This window comes from Anas platyrhynchos, chromosome 27, assembly GCF_047663525.1.
Source record: "Anas platyrhynchos isolate ZD024472 breed Pekin duck chromosome 27, IASCAAS_PekinDuck_T2T, whole genome shotgun sequence".
Taxonomy (NCBI): domain Eukaryota; kingdom Metazoa; phylum Chordata; class Aves; order Anseriformes; family Anatidae; genus Anas; species Anas platyrhynchos.
In genome coordinates this window covers 8,395,213-8,416,189 of record NC_092613.1, presented here as the reverse complement: position 1 = coordinate 8,416,189, position 20,977 = coordinate 8,395,213, and the positions used below count along the sequence as shown (strand labels likewise).

The 20,977-nt window shown below is 51.4% G+C and overlaps 1 protein-coding gene across 4 annotated transcripts; it reads right to left on the bottom strand.

Moving 5' to 3' along the window:
* Nucleotides 1–1,264: 1,264 nt before the first annotated feature.
* Nucleotides 1,265–14,614, bottom strand: CD34 (CD34 molecule). Of its 4 annotated transcripts, none has more exons than XM_027444783.3 (8): nt 14,256–14,614; nt 9,491–9,622; nt 8,470–8,759; nt 7,953–8,030; nt 5,593–5,740; nt 5,241–5,281; nt 4,308–4,472; nt 1,265–2,860 (listed from the first exon to the last, which is right to left on the bottom strand). In XM_027444783.3, exons 1-8 carry the CDS (start codon nt 14,332–14,334, stop codon nt 2,693–2,695), a joined length of 1,101 nt encoding a protein of 366 aa, XP_027300584.2. In that variant the 5' UTR covers nt 14,335–14,614; the 3' UTR covers nt 1,265–2,692. The 4 variants fall into 4 exon arrangements, with proteins under 4 accessions (XP_027300584.2, XP_027300583.2, XP_012947695.3 ...); XM_027444782.3 differs by having other exon boundaries at nt 8,470–8,765; nt 14,256–14,603; XM_013092241.5 differs by lacking the exon at nt 1,265–2,860 and adding an exon at nt 3,912–3,997 and having other exon boundaries at nt 8,470–8,765; nt 14,256–14,605.
* Between the last annotated feature and the right edge of the window lie 6,363 nt (nt 14,615–20,977).

Below are 20,977 nucleotides of genomic sequence, written 5' to 3'. Positions count from 1 at the left end.
CAACAAGCCCTCGGTTTGGCCGGGGCTGAGCCCGCCTGTGTTTGCACATGGGCAGAAAGCTTCCTGAGCCGTTGTGCAGCCCTTTCCGCCGGGCTCGCTCCCTCGCTCCCTGCCCGGCCACGGCGCACTCAGCATTTCCTCCCATCAGGATGTTTTAGAGAATGCTTTTGTTTTGCCACATCAATTGACCGCGGTTTTATTGTCTCGGTTTGGCTGTCGGACATACCCTGAGCTGTGAAAAATGCACCTGACTTTTGATTAGATCTCTCACTTGTGATGCAGCAAATAGTGCTGATTAGATAAACAGCTGCCAAAAGGGAAAAGAAAAAAAAAAAAGCAACACAGCAACACATCTCACACACAAAAAGCGCACACCTACCCCCGTTCTGTGCTGCTGCAACAATGAAGCCTCCAGGAGAGCGTCCCCTGTGCTCTGCGGGGGTCGGGGCTCCCAGGAAAGGCATTTCATTTCCCCACAGCCCATCGCTGGGATGTTGAATGACCCTGGAGAGCCCTACCAGTAACTTTTGATGGCACCGCCTGCATAGCAATTAAAAGCATTTGGTGTAGAAAATGTGAGAAAAAAATGTGAGAAGGCACGGGAGCTGCAGGAAGAAGGGATTTAAGTGACCACCGTGCATGCCTTTTGCTGGGGCAGGGTGTGCAGGGACCCAGCCAGCTCCTCCTGCAGCCAGACACCGAGCATCAGACAGCAGCTCTCGGGGCTACAAAGAGCAATTCCAAGTAACAAAGCCTCCTAACTATATACTGAGAGAAAAAAAAATAAATAAAAATACCACTGCTTCTGTGGGACTTCTTCCCTCTCAGTGCACAGTGAGGAGCAAGTCTTTCTTCCTCCCCTGCTGGCAGAGCCAGGGCCAGGGGCTGAGCGCCTCTGTTTGCCCTGCTCTGTTTCTCTCCAGCCCTTGCAGGGCACCAGCAAACAAACCGAGCTGCTCAGCTCAACCGAGTCAAAGCTGCAGTGCTCCCAGGTCTGAGCTGGGATCATTAGACAAATCACCCACCACGCGTTAACTCAGGAAATAATTAGCCAGCAGCCCCCCTGCACCAGCACCCTACAGCCTGGTCACTGCCCATGGGTCTGCCCCAGGTGCTCAGCCCCTCTGCCCGCATAGAAGAGGGATGGAGGTGGAAAACCCAGTGAAATCACAACTCCCTGAGTGCCCAGAGGAAGCCTCCACCTTCACCTTCACTCACACACACATGCACAGCCCTGCTGCCAGGTCAGCCCCCAGCCAGGAGATCATGCCGTGAGACTGCAGCCTCATTTATTTATCCAGGAATTAGCAGCACATCGTAAACATCAGAAAATCAAACAAACGAGGTTTAATAATTCGATGTACGTCACTTGTCCTGCAAACGTGTTTGTTGAAAGACGGGGAGAAGGGGCACAGAACAAGCCACAGCTTTTAGTCATCGCGCTGCTGCTGGAAAACAAGGTCTCCGAGAGGCGTTGTCCGCTCGCCGTGCTGGCACACGGCGCAGCCAGAGCCACGCGTCCCAGGGGGATAAACACGCTGTTGTTCCAAGGACACGGCCGAGAAGTTCATTTAAAACACTCACTTTTTTTTTTTCTTTTTTTTTTTCCTCCTTTTCCCCACTGAGATTATGAACAATTAGGTTTGAGAGGAGCAACTCGCAGGGAAGCGGAACCAGGGAGGACTCGCTCCCGCTGTTGGCATTTCAGCATTGACCTTTTGTTACCGAAGTGAAAATACTTCTCTCTTTTTTTTTTCCCCCCACATACCCACTGCCAAATGCAGAAGGAGAAACATCCGCAGCAGAATCAGGGTTTCTGCCCAGCGCTTGTCAGACAGAGCCCTTTGGTGTCTTTTATTCCCAATGTCCTATACGCAAGGGTTGTGCCCGGGTGAGGGCGATGCCCTGGGCACGGGCAGAGCTGTCCAGAGCCATTTCAGCTGCTTGCACCTCCCCTGCACCCCAGGGACGGGACACTTGCTGGGTCTTGTCAAACGCTGTCTCCAAGCCAGGAGATGAGGAGACCGGGGAAGGCGTCACTGTAAAACAACTACCTGCACAGTGGTAGGACTAACAAAAACAAGTTCAAGGTCTGGTCACACTTCAGCCTCCAATTCCCCATGGAAAGTTTTACACAGAGCTTCAGCAGATTTTACAGAAGGAAATGCTAAAGAAGGCACAAAGCACAAGGAGGGGATTAAATGCCTGATGTTCTTGAAAGAGGAAGAAGTCCTGCACTTAAAGATGAGATAAAAACAACTCTGTTAACCATAATTCCCTGAAACCTGAGAGGTTTGTGTCACTGAAATCCCGATTTAACTACTTTAATCAGCCTATCACTGCCACCAAAAACCGTGGCTGTTGGGAGCCTGGATCAAGGCCTCAGCCTGCCTCTGCTGAGAAGCTGCTCGGGGGCTAAGTGCACTTGCGTTTCTCATTATGTGCTTTTAACAACAAAAGCAGAGAACGGCAGTAAAAAAGTTTCCTGTGTGGTCATCAGGAGAAGTGGGAGGCAGCAGAGCAGCAGCACTTGGGTAGCGCTGGAGTTTAACGTGCTTTAGGCGGATTTGGAAGTTCTTCACAGAAAATTTATATATATATAAAAAAAAAAGTCTGCAGTCCCTCGCTGTCCACAGAAAACTCCTGCCCCCCCTTTGCCCCCCGGCACCCCCCGGAGCCCCTGTCCGCGGGGTCACATCGGGGTGTCGGCGAGGCCGCGCTGCGCGGCGGAGCGGCCGTTGCGGGAGGCGCCGTTCTCCTGCGCCCCGTTCAGGCTGGGCTTCTCCTGCGGCTCGGGGCCGGCCACCGTCAGCGCGGGGCTTCCCTGGCTGCCGTCCTCCATGTCGTACTGGTCTTCGTCCTAAACGGGGGCATCGATAAGAAAGGCAGCGTTAGAGGAGGACGAGGGCCGGCAGCACCCAGCTCTGCTGCCCGTGGCTTCCCATGGGCACGGGGATGGGAGCAGAGGGCCTGAGCCACGCCGTGCCCCAAGCCAGAATGCCAGCCACAAACTGCTTTGTCTTTTTCTCCTGGACCTGAAAAGAGAAGCCGTCAGGTTATTTTGGGGTAACCAGGCTTTGGACCTGCCTCAGGACTGCAGAGCTCCCTGCTACAGACCTGCTCTGCTTCCACCTTGGCCAAGACTCGCCATGGAATTAAAGCTGAGGGAACTTCCTACTTTCCTTTCCCTGTCCTTCTGTCCTTCAGATTGCAATTTGCAGCAGCACGCTAGCAGTTCAGGACTGCTCTCCAGCAGCTGAAGGCTGGAGATGTGTGCAGGCCTGTAAATGCAAAGCTGTGCTCTGCAGCAGGCACTGGTGGCCCTGGGCTGTGGGTGAAGATCACGGCCGGCAGCAGAGGAGAACAGGGAGCTGGGTGCCAGCCCCACACATCCCACGTGCATCTCCCAGCCCTTCATTAACTCTTCATCTCCTCTGCAGTGAGGGGGAGCAGCAGCAGGGCCCTCGGCTGACACCCATACCCATGGCAGTGAGATCTGTGTGCTGGGAACCGGACTGACACTGCCACGCGTCGACACAGGCAGCTCCCGGCCACGTGCACGCCTTGGCTCCGGCATCCAGGGGACCACAGCCCAGGCTGTGCTGCTCACATCTTGCACACGTGCTCGGTTCCACGGCTGCACGTTGGATCAAGTCCCTCCTGGCAATGAAACACTAACAGCATGAGCAGCAATGGGGGTAAAGCCCGGCCCATCCTTGCTACAGAGTCCCCAAAATTACTGGCAAAGTGGGGCCCTGAGCGCACAGCCTGTCTGGAGGGGGAAACACAGGAGAAATTATTTTTTCTTTCTTTCTTGATATATTTTATTACCATTTCTTGTGATGTGAGGGGAGAAATAGCCTTTATTACAGCATCGGTACAAGACAGACACACAACTCAAAAGCAGAGAATGGAAAGTTAAAGTGTGTCACTTTTAATGACAAATTCATAAGGTTTCGGTGTCTCTGGAGGGGTCTTGCTGGATGAGTTCTGACTGCTGAGCAAAAGCAAGTGTTAGACCTAGAGGCACGGGAGGGAAGGGGCGGTTTTCCCAAGCAGGGAGCTCTTTCCTGAAGGGCAGAGCGGGTTCCCTTCGCCCTGCATCTCACTCCCGTCCCCGTGCCCAGGCTGACCCAGCCTCGAGCCACCATCCCCAGGTGGCAACCAGCTGGGGCTGGCTTGGTGGCCGTCCTGCCATGCTGGGGACACGCAGGGGCTGAAGGAAAGGAACCGCAGGGTGCAGGGCCACCCAGGGGCACCCCGCCGGCTCCTCGCTATCGGGCATTTTGCCACCTGTAAGCACTAACCAGCCTCTGTCCCGCGGGGCTCCAGCTCCGCCGCTTCATCAGGAAGTATCCGGCCATGCCCAGGAACGCCAGCAAGAGGCCAGAAGTGACCAAAGCAGTCAGGGTCTTCCGAGAAAAGTCCTGGTGGCTCCTCACACTCCCTCGCTGAAGGGATTTTATTCCGAACTGGAAAAACACCAAAGAGAGCCAAGAGTCTCCCAAACAGGAAGCGTGTGCATCTGGTCCACAGGCACCAGGCCCTCAAACAATGCTGCTCTTCACCTCCCTTGTAAACTGCACATAAACAGCGCCGGGCTTCGCTGCCCGAGAGAAGAGCTTTGCACTTGTGCTGTGAGCTCGTGCATCCTCAGCTGGAGGGGCTGCGTGGGCTCAGCCCCATCCCAGCACCTGCTGCAGCACACCCAGGCTTTCTGCCTCGGACAGGAGCACTCGGGCCCGGAGATTTAGGGCATGCATCTGCACAGGGGAACTCTCTCTGTGCACTGCTGGTGCAGTTCTGTTGGCTGCCATTTCTATAGGCACCTGGAGTTCAGCTTTACAAGCCGATGGCAGCCTCGCTGCAGTGTTGAGAGAAGGAATTAATTAACGTCAGCGTGGTACTTTGAAGATGCAGAGTGCCAATTACATCCTAAGAGTTATTGTTGGGAACCAGTCCTGTTTAAAAAAAGTACTACAGAATTTGATGGCAACTATTTCTAGCATTTCTGCCTTCAGTGCTTGTACCAGTGGTCTGAGAGCACTGCTGTGTGCAGAAATTTAGGATGGCATGTCCTGATCAGCAGGCTCAGCCCTGTCCAGCACAGGGACGAGTGCTCCCTGCTCGTGGTGGGCACCAACAACCTGCCCTGTGCTCAACTTGCAGCCTCAAGGTCTCCTTTCCCCAGCCTCTCAGACCACCCAGCCCCTCCAGACAGATACACCCCTAGAATTTACCTTTTCCCAGTGAGACTCCTGGAGCACATCTGTAGCAGGATCTGCAATTTTTAACACAAGAGAAGCACGTTATCCTGATGGTAACACCGCAGGTAACGTCAGCCTTGGACAGCCTGGCTGGTGCTGAGCACAGCGGAGCTCTGAGCCCCTTCACCGTGCTGGAGGCAATGCCACGGCTCTGTGGCTTTAGCAAAACCCAGGAAGAAAGATCCGTGGCTGCAGAGAGACATCTCCTCACAGGCTGCGAGTGAGGATTTGTGTCCTGCAGAGACCACCAGCCCCTTCCCACGGCCCACGCTGAGGCTGTCACCCAGCAGCAGCACCGCCAGCCGAAGGAATTACCAGCACTCACCTGTCTCATTGACGAGGATGAGGAGCAGACAGTCGTGGTCCACCTCAGACTTAGCGAGTTTAATGTGGCAGGGGGAGGGAACGTGGTGGGTGTTCTCCTCACATATTGCACTCCACAAGTCCGACCCCTTCATCTCTAAAAATTGTTTCTGCAAAATTTTCAAGCACACAGCCATTAAACCCGCCGTGCGACTACACCTCCATCCCACCCACACTTGTGATGTGCCTCCACGTAGTAAGGCACATTCACCCTCTGTGTTTTGGAGGCTTATCTGTGCTGTGCACAGCTGAGCAGAGGCAGTCACAGGTGTCAAACAGCACCGGGGTGGCAGACCTTCAAATCCCACCTCAATGCTGCTTCGTGCCCCAATACCGACAGCCAAAAAAATAGAGATGTTTATATCCTGATTCCTAACTTAATGAGAATAAATGAAATTAAGACATTAATAGCAATCCTCCAAGCGGCATTTAAGCAAAGCTAAATTTAGGATCTGTGTTGCAAGGCAAGTCCCTCCAGTTTTTGGACAGAGCAAGCAGCCTGAAGAGCCCTATTGTTTCAGAATCCCAGGCAGGGGCTGGGAAAGGAGGGAAATAACAAAGAAGCATTTAGCCTTCCTGTTTAGGAAATGTCTTCAGTGTTTTTGCTAGGTTGCTGATCAAAGGCTAGGCAAAAAAAAAAAAATACAAATTTCTCACTTTTTAGAGCTGAACCGACTCTGGGGTGGAAGAGGAAGAAGGGAGCGGAGCTGCAGGGTTAGTCCCTGCCTCAGACAGGACAGGCCTTCTCCTCACATCTATTTTCGGAGGCACAGCCCCCAGCTGCTAACGCAGCAGCCAAACCCCCTGCCCTGCCCCGGCCTCAACCCATCCAGTGACGGGGGGCTTCACAGCCCCTGCTGCCCCGCAGCTCCGTGCCCCCCGGGTTGGCCTCGGGATCCCCCGCCAGCACGCACGCGTAGCATGCAGAACTGCAGAGACCTATCTGGGGGAGAATAACAAGCAAATCAGTTTCAGCTGTCTCTGTGAAGCTTGGCTTGGAGCTAGGAAGGCCAAGATGGAACAAGAGGCTCGGGCGCGTGTTTTCCTTTCTCCGCTGTGGAAAGAACTCATCCGCGTGTCAGAATTTCCCTTTGCAATTAGCACCGCTGGGTGCCAGCTCATTGCTCATTTGCTTTGGGAAAGGCCAGCAGGAAAGAGACACACGGCCGGTTCCTCTTATCTGCCCCCTTCTCAGACGCTCTTATCAGTTTCCCAGGTCCAGCGGCCACTTCCATGGCCGGGGCACGAGCTGGGGGGCACCGGGAGGTGGGCTGCGGGTGAGGGCAGCCCCGCACGCATGGATTTAGTGGGGCTGTGGGGCTCCCTGAGCACAGAAGGAGGGCTAAGAGCTCGTGGTGACACCACGGGACATTCTGCATGGTATGTGCGCACCCATCTCGGTCTCTGCCACCCACAGGGCTGAGCCAGGAGGTGCCGTTGCCACTAGATGGCAGCTGAGATCGGGCCGCTCCCTCCCGCTGGGGTTTCCATACCAATCCTCGCTAAACCGCAGCCACCATAAACACGAGCAAGCCGAAACGGCTTTTATTTAATAGGCCATTTACGGAGAGAGGGCAAGTAGGAATTCACTCATCCTAAGCGGTCGCAGCACGGCTGGCCAGCAGAAGTAAAATTAATCACTGCTGTTCCACACCCAGAGCATCGCCAAGTCTGCGCTCCCACAAGGTCCAACGCCATCTGGCCCCTGCTGCGGGTTCCACCTCCTGCACTAAAGGTTTCTCTTCTCCCACCCTCCGCAGCACCTCAGCCGACCCTGCCTCGCTTTTAGAAATGGTTCGGGTTTGTGCAAAAAGCCAAGGGCAGTTCAGAGCGCCTGGGATTCCCTTGGGAAGGAGCACGGATCAGGACGCTGTGCTGCTAGCCGTGCTCCTTCAGATGGCCTGGTCACCTTCCTAGGGCAGCTGGCAAGACAAAAAACAACTGCGTTCCCAACGGGGAAGAGGAAGAACAACAACAAAGGCGATTTCCCGTTGAACATGGTTGAAGAGACTTCAGAAGCTAAACCGTCCCCAGAGCTTAATGATGAAAAAGGAGGCTTTATGCAACCTGGAGGCTGGATTCCCCTGGGACTGCTGTGATTGTCCCCTTGGGATCCTCCTGAGACTGCTGCAGTCATCCCCATCTCAGTCAGCTGGGCACAGCCCAAATAATGGGGCAAGCACTCCACCCCAGACTGACTCCCAGGTACAGTGGCCCCATTGCTGCCAGCCCAAGAGCACTGCAGGACCCTGCCCTTGGTGCCTGCTTGCCCCCCGTCTCCTCCTGCTCACCACCCCCTTGGAAACACGGGGCTGCACTCACGCAGGTGTTGGACTCGTTGAGGCGCAAGCAGATGGCTCCAGTGTCGCTCACGTCTTTGACATTGTGGCATGTGATGGGCTGGAAGGCAAAAAGCAGCGCTAGGCTTAGTGAACTGCTGGGGTTTTGCATGATGTCCAAAATGCACAGCTGCATGCTTTTAGAGACAGACCCTCCAGAAAGCCTGTGCCTGTCTCACCCCCGCTCAACAGCTGCAAGCCCCGGCTCATGCTGAAGTCCCCGGTTACCTCCTGCATGCAGGGCGCTGCCGGCTGCAGGGCTCTGCGGTGCCCGCTGGTCCAGGCCGGGCTGCACAAGCTCCATCACCAGCTTTCACCGAGGTTCAGCCCCACCTAACCCCACAGCCTACACCACACATCCAGACAGGGCTGGGAGCAAGGCTTCTTAATCACTTACAGCCCTGAGGCAAAGCCACCCACCCTCCCTGCTGTGCGGGAGCACCAGTCAGGACCAGTGCAAGAGGTGCAAGCGAGCGGCAGCTCCAGCCACCTCCTCTCACCTTGGGGACACCGCTTGCCACGTGTGGCTCTGTGCTGGCCTCCAAGACAGGCATCAGCTCAGAGGTGGCCGTAGAGCTCAGCGGGGCCAGTGTGCCTTCTTGGGTGGCTTCTGTTTTGCTGGCATTAACCTCTGGGGTCCGTGTCATGGGCACCCCTGTGCTTGCATCCTCCAGGGTGGCACCTCGCGCCTGCGTGGGGGCTTCGCTGGTCTGTGAGCTCTGCTGCGGGCTCGTCTGAACAGTGCTGAGCCCTGGGGAGCTGGGGGTGGCTGCTGCGGGTCTGGCCGTGTCTGCAGCTTGGAAGAAATGCAGTGAAAAAAGATGCAGGGGAAAGCTTAAGTCCTGTACAATCAGTGCGTGGCATTGCGATGACTGAAGTACAATATTGATTTGTCATAGCCAGCAGCACCAGAACATGTTATTGGCTGTATAAGAAACACACATTAGACTTGCTTCAGTTACCTAATTGTTACATGCACTTTGTAATCTGTTTACAATTGCCTAATTTCCTGGGCACACGCTGCCACACAGCGAAGATGCCATTGCCTGACCTCCCTGCTTTCCCCCCCAACCCTCTTGACCCAGAGTCCTCAAAGAGCTGCTCCAATTTCAGACATCACAGTGACAGACAACGTTCAGCTGTTCGAGGGTCTCTGCTTCACGCCCGCCACAGCATTGGCCTCTCATCAGCAAGGCTGGCAGGCCTCTTACAGGTGCCATTTGCTGAGCGTGCTGTAGGTATGCTGGGATAAACGATTAACCAGCACTTCGTCCCATCACCTCCTGGCTGCTTTGTGAAGGGAATGGTTCTAAGCCACCACCAGGCCTGAAGACAGACAACGCCAGACTGCCCAGGTGTGATTTTTGTATGGCAATAAAGCATTGCACATTCCTAGCAGCCTCTTTTTGAGAGCACAACCCACGCCCTGACCGCACGGTTGCTTAGGGCTTGCTGCACCTGTGCACTAAATAAACCCAATCAACACCACAGCTGCTATGGGGAACGCAGGGGCACAATTACCAAGGCTCTCCAACGCTGGCACGGTGCTGCTCAGGGCGCCGGTGGCTGCCAAGCTGCCGGTTCCGCTCAGGTCTGTCTCTGTGGATGTGGATGCTGGAGCCGGGGTGTCCGTCAGGCCGTCAGCAGCGGTGCCTAGGGGAGAGGGAGCATTATAGGGGCTGCAGCCAGCCCCCACCCAGCCCCTGGGTGCCTGCAGCGCAGGGAGGGGTCAGCTGCTTTCACAGATTCGCTTTCTTCTTGCCCCAAAATGGCAGGCTGCCTTGAGCTCGCATGGGGGAAGTCCAGAGACTAAACAGGTCAGCGGGGCGAGCATCAAAGGCTCAGCACAGCCCCTGCAGAGGCTCCGGGGGCAGTGCTGGAGGAGGGCAGGATCATTTCTGCCCCTGGCCTGTGCATCCTCGGCCTTATCAAGGGATGCACAAGTGAGCAGAGCTCAGCACAAAGCTGGATTGTACAGCAGTTGGAGTTTATAATCCTTGGAGGGAAGACTCAGGCCTTGGAAGAGATCGCTTGTGTGCCTCAGGAAAAATAAGTTGGATTTGCAGTTGCAGGCACAGTCTCAAAGTAAATAGAAACATTCCCATTGGCTTGGGATCAGGCTCTGACTCATGAGCAAAAACATCTTTGGAGGTAAAGCAGAATGTTTGGAGAATCGCTTGTTGCTCTAACTTAAAGTTTATGTATTGCTTCCTGGTATGTTACAAAGATGACACTTCCAGCTTTCCCTTCTGCCGTGAACTTTATGAGTCAGTGAAAATGCATCTGTTAACCTTTTACATTCCCGAGATCTACTCCCACTTTTCACAAGCAGCTTCGGTCCCTACTCCAGGGCTGTTTCTGCTTAAGACTCTTATCCGGACGCTGAAGAGAAAATAATATAAAACGCGTTGTTTCACTTGTATCCCTGCCCAGCGGCCTGCGCTCCAAGGAGCGTTACCTCACCCTTCCCGACAGCGAGCGGCACCAGCCCGGCCAGCACCAGGCCGAAGGCCCTGCACACGCCTTTGGGTGCTGGACACCTCAGCACCAGGCACCTCGGCAGCACCCTGCCTGCTGTGTTTCTACGTGGAGATATCAGCAATGCGCTGGCGGAGGCCCAAAGGAGCCGGGGGTGTGAGAGAAGCCCATATGCTGCTGTGGGGCCGCGGCGCGGGGCCCTGCCGAGGGCCGGTGCAGGTGGGCTGGAGCTGGGATTCGGGGCTCTGGCAGGGCTCTTGTTTAAGGGAGGGGTCTCTCTCCCCTCCACAGGCAGTTCAGTTCCAGCCGGTTAAATCACCACGTTTTTCTGATGAATTTTAACAAATCAAAACCAGGAGGCATGACTGCGTGCCCAGAACTGTAAGTAGCACGAAGTGAAATCCACTCTTTGCATACGGCTTTGTGTTTGCATGGACATTAGCCGGAAACTTTACATCATTGGAACTGGACTTGACCTCCCAAAGAGCCACAGCCACCCAAGCACCTTTGAACTATTCCAGATGTTTGCACAGAACCAGAGGTATTTCTAATCAAAGCCTTTTCACCACTGAATATCATAAATTGAAGTCTGGATTACTGCTCGGTGCAATTTGCAAGAAGACTTGTTGCATAGCATTTCTTTTTCTTCCCTTTATTGTAGCATATGCAGGCAATTTTATAGAAAACAGGGCTAAGTTTTTTTTTTCAAGCCTTAGGACTCATGAGATAAATAATGATCCAGATGTGAGCTGGATAATCCACATGGTGCTCCACTAAAGTGGGTCATTTATTGCACCATACATTTTTACTAGCTTTGCTAAACTTTGTCAATTTGTTAGTATTAAGGGTTTGAGAGGTTAAGCCAAGCCATTTATTAACCTCAGAGAAATCATCACTTGGTAGTGCTAGCACATGCATGAGCAAAAGGTTGTACGTATGTGAAAGAAAACCGTACTTCATAGTATCTAATTTACCTCTTAGTAAAATAAGTTAAAAAAAAAAAAAAAGTAAATGCTTCTGATGTACATTACTGTTGTTAATGATATGCTAATAATGGGGTTTAGGAATGATCCCAGCTCAAATCAACTGAAAAAAGGCAACATTATAGATGTTAAAGCAGATGACTGGGTCCAGTACTCATCCCCATGTGCTATACCACTGTAGAAGGCAAAAATCCGCAATGGCAAAAACTCAGAAAACACAAGACAAGTTTCCATGCTTTGTGCCTTACTTTGCACCCCCAGCAAACTAACGGCAGTGTTTTCTCCCCTACACCTGCATCCCACAAGGCAGAAGGGGCAGCCCCCGGGACATTCCCCAGACTCTGTGCTAAGAGCGGCTGCTCCGCGCCGCCACCAGCTCTCCTGGTGAACCTGCTGCTGGTGGGGTGCCTACTTCAGTGCTCTGACACATTATTCCTGGCACGGTTGCTTCTCAAGCTCAGCATTTAACAAAGACTTTGAGAAAGCCATCCTCAGGGCAGGGCTGCAGCTGAGCATCCCCGAAGCAGCGAGCCAGCGCCGTGGGATCCAGTGGGGCACGGAGCAGGGCACAGCTCTCGGAGCCGCTGCTCGCAGGGCTCCAGCCTGCATTACTCACACGTTTCCAGCTTCACTGCTCCCAGCCATGTGGCAGGAACTCAGGCGGGCGGAGCCCTCTTCCCTCTGGAAATATCTGATAAAATCCCTTCCCGCCCCCGTTCCCTTCTCCGGCAGCCCCAGACAGGATATGGGTGTGGGGCCGAGGCACGGAGGGGCTGTGGGGAGATGGGGGCTCTCCCCACGGCTGCCCCGTAAGCAGCCTGGGTCTGGTTCTCACTCGGTGCCCACTGCTACCCCTGCCTGGCACGGCCGTGGTGTGCAGCCCTCCACAGGGCATGGTGCTCGCGTGCCTGGGGCTTCAAAAATCCCTTTTGCTTCCCTGATTTTCAACCCTTTTCTAGTTCTTGCAAAAGAAAATAAGGAAAGAAAGAACGCTTCACAATGACAAGAGACTTAAGAAGGAAAAACATCAAGCCTGGCAGAAATTAATAAAAATGACATGGGCCAAATGTGCTCATACTGGAACAAGTAGAACACAGTTTTCTTCCCCGTACAGGCATCAAGCCAAGCCATGTGGTTTATCAGCGCCCCATTTCCAGTGGCTCCGGTCCTGTGGCACCTTCTCTCCTGCTCTGCAGCTTCAGTGCAGCTCAGCAGCTCCCCGAAGGACCAGGCAGAGCCCAGCACTGAGCATTTCACAGGCAATTTGCTCCCATCGAGGCTCGACGAGGCTGCTTGTTGCTCTGGAGCCAAATTGCACCTGGCAGATGTTGGGCACGGGGCCTTCATCCTCCTGGCTCTGCACCTACAAGAGGTGTTTGTAGAAGACACGCAGCAGCCCTGGGTTGGCAAAGGGCTTTTTCTTCCGTAAAAAGAAGCAGCATCAGCCAGAGCTGTGCTGGAGGGCATCCCAGGGACGGGGCCACCCTCAGCAGTGCTGCCAGGAGCCGCCCTGAGCACAGAATCCCCAGGATCAGGGTTTCCATCGGGAGCTGCACAACTGAAACCTTCACTGAATTCCCACGGGCTCCCCAAAGGAGTGAGGAGCCCGCACAGCTCCTGGGATGAGCTTCCTCATTTCCCTTGCTCTGCATTGCAGTTACACCGGGCAGAAATCAACCTCCCCGACTTGCCGGAGAGCTGGAAGTGTTAATAAAGCAATGCCATAACCTATAGAAATGTAGAACATTGCCTGTGCCAGCAAGAAGAATGACATTTTGCAGCATTAAACCGACCCCCTGTCGCCCAGTAGCTCTGTCTTTGCAAAGACAAAGCTTTTTATCACTATTGTATCACTTCTGCTTTGTACTACAAGCAACTCAGATTTCTCATTTCAGGTAAACACTTTTGTCTCACACCTCGCTCACTGCAGACCACCAGATATTCCTGAATTTCACCTGAGAGGCTTTGTTTTTCCCTTCCTGTAAAATTAACATAGACTGGCAGGTCAGGCACAATGGCTGGGTGAGCAATCCACCCTGGCAGCAAAAGGAACATGAAAGGAGCGCCACGAAACAGAAGAACAGAATATAGCAAATTCTTTCAATAGAGCCAGTCACTCACATTCACGGGAGTAAGGAAAAATTGCATTTGACGAGACACCCGCAGGTTCTTGGCTCCTGTCCCAGCACACTATGCAGCGCATGGAGTGCTGCTTCACATTTCAGTCCCTTTTTATTACTTCATGGTTGTTGGGTTTGGGACAAAAATGATAATATTTCCATAAAATATAGCCCTTTATTCATTTATTTTTTTCATATGATGAATATTTGAAGAGCTGAAATAGGAGATTTTAATATTTATAGAGACTCATCTAATTTTCAGAAAATGTTTAGTTCCCACCACAAAACAAAAGCAAGGCTAATTTTACACCAATGCAGACTGAGGAATGACTTGAACTGTGGATGCACTCCACAGCTTCGCACGCTGCGCCTGCATCCCCTCGTGTTATCTTGAATATGTCTCCTTTTAGGGAGCTCTCATATCTTGATTGCTCTCCTTTTCAAATCAGCAGCGTTCTGTTTGCAGCACATTGCTGTAAATGTGTTGGGCAGGATGTCTAATGCAGCGTTGCTCTGTAAAATGTCATTACAGAGTTCTTTATGTGAAATTGCAATCTGCTCCAGTCCCACTAAGCACTCATTAAAATGCATTCCCCCCAACTTGCTCTTTCAGAAGTTACAAAGCAGTTGCCCCATGCACTATCCCCATGCTGTGCTATTCCTCGGTGACTGTAACCCTGATTATTTTCTGCGGTCCATACTCACCAGACAACTTCACAACACAGAATGCAATCCAGAAAAGCTGCCTCCACTTCATTATTTTAAAACTTCCCCAGAACAGCATTCCTGCTCGCAGTTCCCAGTACAACTGGAGGTTGCTTTGACAGCACTTGGATTTTCAGCTCTGCAGCAGCTCTGCTGAGCTCATATAGCTTGGTTTGAGTTCAAGTCCTTGAGATCACTCGGTGCTGGGGTGGGTTTCTCTTCAGGGGTTGTGCTTCTGGTTCAAGACTGCGAGGTGGAGTTTTCTTCTGATTTGATTTCACAGTTTTATATAGTTCATGGCAACCTCACTATCACTTAGGTAATTTTCTCCTCCCCGCTTTCCTGCCAGCATTTCCAAACAAACAAGCGAGCAACCGTCTCCCCCAGCAAAGGAGCCCAAAGCCCTGGCCGTGCTTAACCCTTTCCTGAGAGCTGCTGCCCCACTCCTGAGAGCCCCAGCCCCAGGGAGCAGCCACCAGGCACCAGCTGTGCCATGGGAAGAGGGGATCTCCAAAAACTGGCTTTTGAATCCAAGATTTTCTCAGCAAATTAAGCAAGGAACGCAACGATGTGAAATCACTGCTGACCTGGAGAGAAGTAACTCCATTAGCTTCACTAAATTTACTTCGGTCAAACAGAGAGCGTGAGGGGGGTGGTTTAGGGGAGGTCTGGGGGAGAGCAGGATTTACAGGCAAAAACCTCCGCGTAAAACCTGGAGCAGAAGAGGGACTTGAGACTAATAAATAACTTCCTGGAGCTCATCCCCATTAAGCACACATTATAGAAACATGAATGCCAGTACAGAAACTCCGAATTCTCCCTTCTTACCAGGCTGAACATCACTGTGTGCAAGCAGCCAGTCCTGGCCCTGTGCTGCAGCGGCCGCACCACTGGGGGGAACTGGGACCAGTGCTGGGAGCGGTACTGATGTGGGAACCGCTCCTGCCCCGGGGAGAGGCAGATCTGCCCAGCCCGGCACTGCCTGACCCATGGGTTTGTGCAAAAGGCAACAGAACATGGCCTTGGAAGCATGACTGTGTCCAAAATGATCGATTTTCGCATTAAAAATGCTTTGATGTTTTCATTTCTTGGTTTTTATATCCAAAGACAATGGAAATGTCTGGGTAATTGTTTCAGCCTTTGGGGGAAAAAGGAAAGGTTTGGTCATTTGAGGAATCAAACCCTGGTTAAGTCAGAATTCTTCCTTTCCTTGTACAGTTAAACGGTGCAGTCACTGTGGGAGTCACTGCCGGCAGGAAATCGAAAACGAGGTGGCTGGGAGAACAGCCACGGGAGGAAGAGCAATAAAACTCTGTGTTATCTTTTTGTGGATGCCCCACTACACTCTGCAGTCACATGGCTCCAGTCAGAAAAAGGGATTAAACGGAAGAAAAAGAAAGAAATGATGATATTATTGGAAATCCCCAAATAGCACTTCCATTATATGCATTTATTGGTATGACAAAATTCCAGTAGCTTTTGTTTTTAGACAGGAAAAAGTCTCTTGGAAGGAAACATCTGTAGCTAAGAAATGTGCTCCAACCTCTGTATAAAGATTCCTGCTACACTGTCTAACTTTTTCTTTCTATTATTATTACCATTTAAGTGAGCATTTGGCTTGAGTGGCACAACCGAAAATAAAAAGTTGAAGTTTCAAAGTACCAGCCTCTAGGAAGAGAGATGATCTGGTGAGGACCAGAATCCCACCACACTGAAAAGCGTCAAGAAAAGCTGCTGAGCTGCCTTTGGCAGAGCAGGGCTCGGGACCACTCTTGTGCAATGAAGGAAAAAAAAACCAACCCCAAACTGCACACACCCACACAGCAAACACTCAGAAATGCACAGAAAGTACACAAAAAAATAATAATGAACTGTAGGGGAAGAGTAAAACAAAGCAGCATTCTTCCGTGCTGCAATAAAGTTAAATCGAATTAATGTAATTAAGCGGTGCCGCCAGCCAGGGGCAGCCCCCCGGCGCCCCCCGTCCCGCCGAGCCCCTGGCAGCCCCTTCCTGCCCAGCACGGGGCTCTCCCATCCGCCCGGCCCCGCTTCCTGCCATTCTCCTCCAGCGCTGCTCGGGCTCGTCAATGAAAGAAACCAACAGCATCATCTGGGCTCGGCTGCCGGTTTTATCTCACCTTTCATAAACAAACTAAAAATAGCGAGTGGGGCTAAAAATAGGCGACGGCCGGGGCTGCCAGACAGCGAGCTTGGGAACCACCGACCTGAGCCTGCTCAGCTTCCAGTGGAAGCCGGGCTGTGTTCAAATGAAATTTCCCGTGACAAAGATGTAGGTTTTTGTTAATCCCCATTGCCACTGCGTGCACCGAGTGTGTCAGATCACGCCGTACAACTCATTTCAGGGCGGTTACTCAGCTTTGTGTGGCACAACGGCTAAACCGAGCACATCCTGGCAAGGAGGAACCGAAGAAAAAGCTGACGTGCTTGGGAAGGGCTCTCTGTAATCCAGAGCACCGTCCTGGGAGGGTTTTAGATGCGCTACCTAGGGATGCTTCCACCCATCCAGGCTGCCGAGACCCTGAGGACAAAAACAAATTCTTGGGGGAAGAGTCAGCTAAAAATTCAATTTTCAGAACTCTGGTTTTATAACACAGCACAGAAATAGGGCCTGCGGGTGGGCATCACCGTGTGCACCCGCCGGGCACCCGCACAGCACCACCAGCTGGAGCAGGGACAGGCCAGGTCAAGGTGTCTGCTGCCCTTCCCATGGCATGGGCAAGCTCCTCAGCTGTGGTTTGGGTTGTGCACACCCCCAGTCACACGCTGAGTATTCAGAACATCCAGCTGTAACTCCCTGCTTCAGCTATTTCCCTCTGCTTACTCAATGAGCAGAATATAATATTTTTTCTCATTAACATGACTCTCCATTTAAACCTCTGCTTAAAGGGGCTTGAGCACATTGCAAATGAATAGTGCGAAATTATTTCCTCCTTTCAGACCTATAACATTTTTACAGTTGAAAATTTAAGGACCAAAATGGGGAACGCGCACTTGAATTATCTTGAAGTAGTCAGCATCAGCTGTCTAAGGCTAACAATGGCTGAGGCAATTTGACCTAACCATTTATAGGATCAAGTGTCCAAATTTCAAACATCTCAGTGATGAAGACTTGTTCACATAGGCTGGGAATCTGTCCAAGTATTTAAGGGTGATTTAATTTAATTGTGAATGATGCAATAGACATATGGCTAGGAAGTTATATGCCAGGAAGCATGTTTTCTATAAGTATTTTAGCAGGCAGATGGCACACAATAGTTTTGGTGTAGTCATTTCCCCACCTCTTAAAAGTTGCTATTTTGGACAGAAGAAAGAATTAAATTCCCACTGTCCTCCCAAGACACCAGCACTACTGACCCAGAGGATGCTCAGTGTTAGAGAACTATTTCTGTACAAAAACCCATCAAAGGAACCAAGCCTTACCCTCACCTATGCGTTCCCATTGAAGAATTTCAAAGCACTTCAACAACTTTCCCACTTAAATCACCAGCAGGCGAGTGTCAGCACCTCACGGCATTCCCCCTGCTCAGGCGGAACAGAGGCACGTGGAAGCACCTGGAGCAGTGCCACACCACACCCAAAACCCCGAATTTTTGCCTCTCAGTCCTCAGCCTCAGCAACCCAACCACTGCTCTGCCCAGACAGAGCTGTGCTTTGGGGAAATTGCACCCCAACTCCTGCACTGGAGGCGTGCTGAGCAGAGCACCCTGCACCCCTACTGGGTGGGACACCAGAGCAGTGTAAAAAGGTGCAAATGAAATGGTATTTGAGTGAAGCCTGGGCTATTTCTCCTAGCAAAGCTTCCAAGATGCTGCTGGAACAACCACTGCCTTTGTGTTAACAGGAGGCACGGGACCAAATCCTGCGAGCAACGGGCAGCCCTGTCCATGAGCACAGGATGTAAGCACACTGCTCTGAGCTGACAGCCCGGAGTGCAATTGTGATCCAAAGGGCAAAGAGCCCAAATGCTTCCCAAGTACTGATCACCCTCATCACTATTTCCTTAAAATTTTGTCATCTATTTGTTTTATCTCTGATTTCACACATATGATATTTATTCTGTAACTCTTGGTGCAGGAAATGCTTCCTTGATTAGCGTTTCAGCTGGAGACTGAGAGTTTTAGCAGGGCACCCCTTGTGCAAGGGCTGCTCAAGAGATTACTGCCTGAACTTCCACATCAGAGCTTCACCCAAGCCACTGGAGTCCCCGGTGTCCCCCAGTCTTGTAGGAGCTGCTCACCCTTGAAGAGACACCCCTGCGGCTGCGTGGGATGCTGCCCTCTGTTAGCGGAGGGTGCTGGACAACACCTCCATTGCCCCTTCACCTCACCTTTCCCTACAACCTTAAATGAAGGTTCCTCCTCTCCTCCCTTCTTTGTAACCTCAGAAGAAAACTTCCTGCTTCAGCAAGAAGTGCTCGGCTTGTCTGTGCTCCTCGATTCACTTCCAGAGTCCACAGAGCTGTTAAAAACCATCATTTACAAAAGAACACTGCCTTGCTACGCCACATTTATCTATATATTTATCTATGTTTGCGTTCTTTTCCCAAGTCTTAAGTACAGTTTTCAGAATTAAAGCCCATATAAATATATATATAGTATGTGTGCATGTATATATGTATATATTTTAACTCATGCAAAGCCCTGCCTATTCATAAACCCTGCAACTACATTTAATGGGTGCCTTTGTTATTTATTATGCCCTTGCACAGCTACTGCTTATTCATTTACACTCAGCAGAGCTATTCCTCAGAGAGACAGCTGAAGAAAAAATAAACAAACACGAAGAATATCAGCGTTTTGATTCATTGATCATCTATTTTCTTTTTAAAAAGCTTTTGGAAATCTGAAAAAATAAGATTCATGGTTGTTTTAACTATAACATACTGCTTACAAAAATAGTGTATTAAAACAAATCACTTAGCATGATTACTCCACTAAAAATCAATATCTTCAAATAATAACTGGATATGAGGCATACACATGACTACATTTCAACAAACCATATGGCAAATACATTGTTTAACAGTTTTATGCCTCAAACTTTTACTTCAAGATTGTTGGTTCAAATCTAATCAAGGCTACGCTCATTTACTACCTTCTGTCTGCTCAGCGCTTTGCAGGGTATTACTAGGTCCTTAATCTAGTTTTAAGGGGCAGGCTACAATGTAAATCAAACCACTTAAGCATTTTCCGTGAAAACCGTTCCCTAGATGCATATTTTCCACAGCAATACGGGAGGTTGAACGAGTCAGAAAGAATTGTTGTGGAAAACAAGGCGAGGACCTGCAAAACCAAAAAGCTGGAGCTCTCCTCAGCTGCAGGAGCAGGGGCCTGACCGGGAGGAAAGCAATTCTCCAGCTCGGGATGGGCAAAGGGCCAGCAGGGCCTTGGCCGGAGCTGCTGCCGTGACCTGGAAACCGTGAGCACCGCAGGCAGAAACCCTGCAACCGCCTCAGTGCTGCCCAGGCAGAAGTGCTAAATAAAAACCTTTGTGTTTGAGTGTAAATCCTCCCGGTTCCGTGACGGAACAACCAGAGGCACGGAGCTTGCACCTCGCCACCGGCCGGACAGAAGCAGCAGTGCAGGAGCCCCGCAGCACCCAGCAGCCAGCGCTCAGGGAGCCTCCGAGCACCAGCAGGGCAAAGAAAAACCACCAGCGGCCACGAAACCCAGCTGAAAACTCTTGGTAATACCGGGTTTGTCAGTCAAAGAGAACTTGCTTTCACTAATGTCATGACAATGACTCAGAAAGAGAACATTAGCTCATTACACGCCTGCCCAGGACACGGCTGTACCCCTTCTCTGAGCTAGGTGCAGCCTGAGGCACAGAAATATGCATTTCGGTGCCTACTGCCTGTGCTGTGAAGCAACGAGATGTCCTCAAGGTCTGATTTCTGTATTTCTGGAAAAGGGTGGAAGGAAAGGGGCCGAGGGGCATTTCTTGCAGCAACGCAAGAGAAGGAACAGGAGAGGACAGAGATGAACTAGTCATGTTCCTATTACTATCCATCACTACTTTGGGGCTGAATCAGTCTCATTAACCTGGCTGCTTTCATTGACTGCTTTTCATTGCGGCACCATCCAAGGTACTTAACTATAATAAACAGCAGCACCACAAAACACCAATAAAAATCATTAAAGCATAAGTCTCGCAATTTAGTACAAAGATTAGCTTCTCCATCCAGATCTACACATTGCTGATTGCAATTTATTTCTCCCATTTATGGATGTCATATAAACATGTGAGCCGGATTCATTGCTCGGGCCGTCCATCCATCACCAGGGCTGCGAGCCAGTCCTGCTGACACTCCGAGTGATGAGCACCAGGGACAGATGTGATGCTTGGAGTGAGCTTTGAGTCCGAACAAGCACTACGGTCCCACCAGGGAGCCCTCAGCCCCCCCACGGGTGGCTCCTGGCCATGGAACAGGCAATGGGGGGCACTGGGCTGGAGACACAGGGAGAGGGCTAGAGCTCTGCATCCCCTCTGTGTCCAGGGAGAGCAGCCCCTCCAGCCTAAAAACTAGGATGGTATTTCTCAGAGAAGAAACCCAAACTGTAATTATGAAATAAAGGATTGGCTTTTACTGAGTAAATATCAGGTTAGAGCCAGGTGTTACTGAAGCATCAGATGAGATGTAAAACTCATCAGTGGCAGCGATGAAAGGCAGCTTTAAAAGCACCAGGGGAAAAGGACTGGAA